Source organism: Salarias fasciatus, chromosome 4 (assembly GCF_902148845.1).
Source record: "Salarias fasciatus chromosome 4, fSalaFa1.1, whole genome shotgun sequence".
Classification (NCBI taxonomy): domain Eukaryota; kingdom Metazoa; phylum Chordata; class Actinopteri; order Blenniiformes; family Blenniidae; genus Salarias; species Salarias fasciatus.
The window spans coordinates 5864023-5870065 of record NC_043748.1 but is presented as its reverse complement, the minus strand read 5'-3'; the positions used below and the strand labels follow the sequence as shown (position 1 = coordinate 5870065).

At 40.5% G+C, this 6043-nt stretch overlaps 1 protein-coding gene across 2 annotated transcripts; it reads right to left on the bottom strand.

The window, feature by feature from the left end:
- Positions 1-71: 71 nt before the first annotated feature.
- lpar2a (lysophosphatidic acid receptor 2a) lies at positions 72-2865 on the bottom strand. Of its 2 annotated transcripts, none has more exons than XM_030090520.1 (4): positions 2678-2865; positions 1391-2143; positions 677-1060; positions 72-455 (listed from the first exon to the last, which is right to left on the bottom strand). In XM_030090520.1, exons 1-3 carry the CDS (start codon positions 2703-2705, stop codon positions 699-701), a joined length of 1143 nt encoding a protein of 380 aa, XP_029946380.1. In that variant the 5' UTR covers positions 2706-2865; the 3' UTR covers positions 72-455; positions 677-698. The 2 variants fall into 2 exon arrangements, with proteins under 2 accessions (XP_029946380.1, XP_029946379.1); XM_030090519.1 differs by having other exon boundaries at positions 268-455; positions 798-1060; positions 2678-2838.
- Positions 2866-6043: the final 3178 nt, after the last annotated feature.

Here is a 6043-nt window from a genome sequence, read left to right as displayed (position 1 = left end):
AACAAAAAGGAAGAATATGACAAATTGTAGTGTTCTTATTAGAAAAATTAATAAAAAATGATTTAGTGTGATTTTTTTTCTTCCAGTATTTGATTTCCGATTTTAGAAGTGTTTCATTTTATAATTTGTCACAAATGCTCTTGTGATAGTCAAATGTAATAAAAGGAGAGATTGCACCAATCTGACGATTAATATGTGAATCTGTTGAGAGAAGACGCCAACCTGGAGAAAAAATGAGAAGTGTTTCAGTGCTGATATAAAAAATACTTTATAGACTTTTTAATGCAGGTCAAAAAAGCAAACATAGGACGGTTCTGCAGAGAGAAGGCTGAATAGTTTTTGTTTTGTGGTTACAGTCACAGTCCATGGACGGTCCAGCTGTCATCCTTACTGCTGGTGCTGTGCGGTTTACACAAGGCCTGGTCTTCTGTCTTTGGGATACAGCCAAGAGTTTCCTGGACACAAAAACTGAAATTAGCCAATCTAATATGGTTAAAACATCAAAATAAAGAGTGACTTCAAATATTTTCAAATTCAAGAAAACGACATTTGAATAACTTGACGATTCAGATGCGATCGCTTTCAGTTCTCCCACATAGAGAAAAGTCTGTTTGGCATCTCGTGCGATTCAGAGATCAGCCAGCAAAAAAGAAACTTAAAAACCTGTGTGACTCACTGGCAGGATTTACGATGAGTCATCACTTCCCTGCAAGTGGTACAGGTACTGACGAGCCCGTTTCTAGTTTTAAAAGTTTAGATGTAGTTCTGCTTTGATTTGCAGCGGAGACTGAGAGCACCTCTGGCAGCGGGGAGTCGATCTCCACGGCCGGCGGCTCCTTCTGCCGCCGGCCTCGTCTCCCACACAGGCAGCACAGGATCCCCCTGAACGTCTTGCGCATCTCGTCGTCCCGCAGCGAGTAGATGATGGGGTTGACCAGGGAGTTGCACTCGGCGATCACCAGGCAGTACTTCTCGTAGCTGTTGGCGTGGCTGTCTTTCCCCAACAGTCCGTCCAGCAGGAGAGTCACGAGGCCGGGCGTCCAGCAGATGACAAAAGCTCCTGCGGGAGCGAATAAGACAGATTGAAATCAGATTGAAGAACAGAGCTGCAGAACTAGTTTGAGGAATAAGTCACAGTGAGCGTCTTGACATGACTCTGAAACACTCAAACCTGACTGATGCCTTCAAAATGGAAAAACACTTCCTCTGAAGCACTGAAGTGAAATATTATACAGCCTTGTTATCATATTTCATACGCAGTAGACTGTAAACACCAGGATGTCTCTTTATAAAAATGTCCTGGTTAATCTACAAGCAAACTAAACAAACTTCACCTTTGACCCACAATTAATTTCCAGCCTCTTGGATTTGTAAACACTCTGCCTCTCACCCAGAACCATTGAGATCGTCTTCATCAGGTTGACAACTGTTTGGCCGTGCCGCAACTCCGAGGTGTGCCGGGACGCGTACCGGCTCTGGTATCTCACGTAGATGAAGATATGAGTGTATGTGGCCAGCATGACGAAGAAACTCAGCAAGTTGAGAACTGCCCAGAAGATCAGGAAGCGGCGGCTGTAGAGGGGAGCGACGGTGGAGCAGTCGTCCAGACGGCACTCGCAGTTCCAAAACGTGGACGGCACCAGGCCCATGACGATGGCCGTGGCCCAGATGCAGACGATCAGCAGCAGCACGCGCCGCTTGGTCATGTTGCTGTGCAGCTGCATGGTGACGATGGTCTGGTGGCGCTCCACGGCCACGGCCAGGAGGTTGGCCACCGAGGCGGTGAGGCTGATGTCTATCAGAGCTCCCCGGATGTACCACTGCTTCTTAGTCAGCGCTCTGGTCCAGGGGCCGGTGTTCAGCATCAGGTTGGCGTAGGCGATGCCCGCAAACAGGTCTGCCGCCGCCATGTTGCCCAGGAGGTAATAGATGGGGAAGTGGAAGCGGCGGTTCATGAAGATGGCGGCCATCACCATGAGGTTGGCCAAGACGACAATAACACACACCGTCAGGCCCAGTCCGATGACCACAAAGTCCCGTGTTGTCCATTCCGAACTGACCTTCTTCCCCACCAGGTTGTAAAAGAAGAGGACGTCGTTGGTGTGGTTGCAGGTATTGAACACACTGCTCTCTGTGGCCATAACTGCAAAAAAAAACAAACAACAGACTGATTAGGGGACACCAAGAGAGTACACAGTGCTGTATTTGACCAGAGAAGTGTTCTTCATTCAGATTTCCTTCTTCTCTTAGACACATTCCTAGAAACAGATCACTAGAACAGATTCATATGAGGGATACAGACAATATCTGCAGAGAGCTGCACTGTACTTTGGTTTTGGTGGGATGTTTATCTTTTGTTTACGAACACTGAGCACATCCAGTTCTGCTGTTGTCAGTGAGATCAAGAAACCTCACAAATATGCATTGTCACAAGTCATGCAGCAATGAGGAACATTTTAAAGCTCTACAGGCTGAACATGATTTCTTGCTTTTAACCGTCTCAAACCAAAAGGGTTCGCGTGTTATATTGGTAATTATAATTTAAAAACTAGTTTTAATAAATAATATATCACAAGACAGTCTCGTGCTATAAAACATTTCACCAGGACTCACTGTGACATTGTTGTAACTCATGAGATTTTTTTTTCCCTATTTAACTTCGAATCAAACTAAAAACCTGCTGGCGTCTTCAGAATGTCCTCCATCCAGACATGTCGAAGCAGAAAGAGTGGGAAATAGCTGCCATGTGAAGAGTTGGTCGGTCCCGGGTTGTTCTCAACGCTCTCCGTCCATGTGGCTCTGAATCACTCTCACTCGGATCAGCTGCAGCTCTGACAGGTCGCCGTGCTGCCTTCATGAGCCACTGGGAAAAAATAATCGCAGAGAAGTAGTCGCGCTGCTTTCACGGACTGCCAGAAAAAAAACAATAACAAAAAGACATTAGCATCAGATTTCAGGCCGGTAGCCGCGCTGCCTTCATGAACCGCTGGGGAAAAACCTACTCTTGGTTGAGCTGAAGCTCTGAGATCGGTAGCCGCGTTGCCTTCACGGACCGCAAAGAACCAAAAAGAACCGACCAAACTCCTCCTTCACAGATATGGATGACGTTGTTACCGGCGCGTCTTGGTAGGACCTTCTTACATTTTCAGCTTAACTATGGATAATGTTTGCATTTTAATAATCACTCATGGTCTATTTAAATTTTTTACAGCGGTATTACTCTGCTTTCAAAGACTCGGTTCGTATAATTACGCATAGTTAAATTCATAAAAAACATGGACTTGAATCTGCCGAGAACAAAACAACAACAACAACAACAACAACAACAACAACAACAACAACAACAACAACAACAACAACATTTTACAACAACAGAGATTAAATTTACCTTTACAGATGAAACAACCACGCTGGATCTTTAGAATTTCTGAGGCAAATTGTTTTGTCTTCAAGTAACTGTGTCGCTCACACACATTAATCAGCATTTACTACCCTCTTGTGGCCACATTTTGGAACTGCAACATTTCATATTTTTCCAGCTCAGTTTATGTATTAACTTTTGTGTCAGTAGTTGTTCTGTTTGAATCACAAATTTCGGCAATATGTTAGTTGAAAACATCAAAGATATTCCAATAATAGTTTCCTAATAATGCCCATAACAATTTCTAAAGCAAACTATTCGATTTGTGATATATTTGGTGACTGCCTCTTTGCAGCATTCATTAGATTAAAATAAAAATAAATGTCATGGTCTGGGTGTCATTTGCTGCGAAAACTGGAATTTGGTGTAATGTACATTCTCAGGTTCTGAATTCCATGATCGATCTGAATATTCATTTTAAGGCATAAAATCTTAATTCTTGCACACTGAGCTAAGAATCATTACTAACTGGGGATCTGCATAATTTGATTGTGTTTCATGCATTTTTGATGTGCGGTCATTACTTTTGCTAAATTTATAGTTAGTGCCAAGCGCCCTCTTGTGGTGATATTAGGAACTGCAAGCCAATATGCTTAAAACAACCGATATGCCTCGGACCTACTTTTAAGCCAGTAAACGGACTCAAATAAAATATATTGCCAACACCGTGTGAGTAAGAAAAAAAAAAAAAAAATTACCGACGTCTGGAGAAACTCAGTCTGTATTTTAAGTGCGCCCTCCAGTGGTCAAATAGAGGAAATGAAAAGCATCAAACCGGCAATTTATTTGAAACGTAGTTCTATACTGTGACCACAAGAGGGCAGTGAAGACACCCGTAATGAAGAATCAGGCGATCTTGACTTGATCACCCCTTATTGATAGGAAGTGGAAATATGTGCTACTGAAATGACATTTTAATTTATTTTGGAACATTTTATGACATTATCATAATTTAAGAGTTCTTAGGAAGTTGTAAAATGGTGCGTCACAGCTGATTGAATACTCCAGTTCTTCATTATGTCCACAAGAGGGCAGTCGAGACACTTATGATGAATTTCAAACGGGCTATCTTGACTGGCGGATCGCTTCTTGAAGGCTAATTGAAAAAAAGAAGTTTTCTTTTGTTGGAAAATATAAACTTGCTTTAAATAATTGGGTGGGGTTCCCCTCATTATTAGAAAGTTTGATGACGTTGCTTCTTCTTTCATAACAAGTAAAAGCTGCGTCAGTTCTGTTTTGATTTTTTGCAGTGAAGTGCAGTTCTTCATTATGTCCACAAGAGGGCAGTAAAGATACGTGAAAGGAGGTGGCACTGCTTTCATCCTAATATATATTTTGTTTTTTACTGGAAAATTAGTTTTTCTGAATTTCAAAGATGAGGTTAAATCATTTGGTTTATTTAGAAAAACCATGGTAATCTTTCATGTGAATAAAAGCTGAATTAAGTTAAACTCAGTTATGTTTTTTTTTAATTATTCATTTATTTCACACATTAAATTATTTACATCATCCTCTGGACGGCATGAATGAATTCCCTTTCAAAGACTGCTTGGGAAAAATCTATACATACTTCAACTAAGAAACTTACAAAATGTGTTTGCTTATCTGGTTCAAATCTATTTTTTTTTGTGTGTGTTTATAACGCTTTCAATCTTAAAGGGCCTGAATATATCCCTAAAAGAAGTAAGACTACCGTATGACTTAATCAAAACTGCAAAAGTTTTTAGAACGTGTTAAGTAAAACAGAAGAGACAACAGTTTTGTTTATTTTTTTATTTTCTATAAAAGAGATGAGTTTATTCAATGATCATAACAGACTTAATCAGAGACCTCGATAGACCACTCACATACCAAACAAGAATCGAGGAAAATGTTCCGACAAAAAAAAAAAAAAAAAAAACAAAAACGCCCAAAACATAACAAATGTAACACGAAATAAAATACCTGAATAAAGCAAACTCTGGGCTGAGCTGCAGGTCAGCACATTCTCTGTTGAACTCATGGCACGTTATGTCCGACAGTTACTGAGTGAAAAAGCAAAAACAAGAAGAAAAAAAATGTTGTAAAGGAATGAAGATTTTCTTTTATTTTATGTCCTTTCAAAAATCAGTCTAGTAATAAAATTATATATTTATATATGGTGGACTTCATAGAAAAAAAAAGGTGACTTAAGCACAGAAACAAGGACTCCTGAAGCTCGTCTTTTTAATCCTCTCATCAATACGTGTATCTACATCAGGGAACGAGTCTCCCTGCACCACACGTTAAAACAAAACAAAAACCCCACAGTCACACAGCCATACAGATGTACACAGTCACACTCACAGACTCCATGTCTACCTAAACTCTGATGATTGAACAGAATGAGAAAGTCCTTTTTTTTCCAGGTGTTTACACTCAGAGAAGTCCAGCTAAAACTAAATTCAAAACCCGAATATTGACGACGGGTAAAATATAAAACATTGCTGTTTCCTTTTTTTTTTTTTATTATCAGTTTTTTTTTCCTTCTTTAAACACAAACTCTTTCCAAAAAAGAAAAGAAAAAGTCCCTCCCTGTTCAAATATTACACCTCCCACTCCTGTCTCAGCCCCTCAAAGTGTAATATAAGCCAACGAGAATTG

Coding starts and splice junctions, on each gene's coding strand:
- lpar2a (XM_030090520.1), bottom strand. CDS start 2,705: ATGGAGGACATTCTGAAGACGCCAGCAG. Junction 2,144..2,677: donor CATTCTGAAGACGCCAGCAG/GTTTTTAGTTTG, acceptor TTTTTTTTGCAG/TTATGGCCACAGAGAGCAGT. Junction 1,061..1,390: donor GACGATCTCAATGGTTCTGG/GTGAGAGGCAGA, acceptor TCGCTCCCGCAG/GAGCTTTTGTCATCTGCTGG.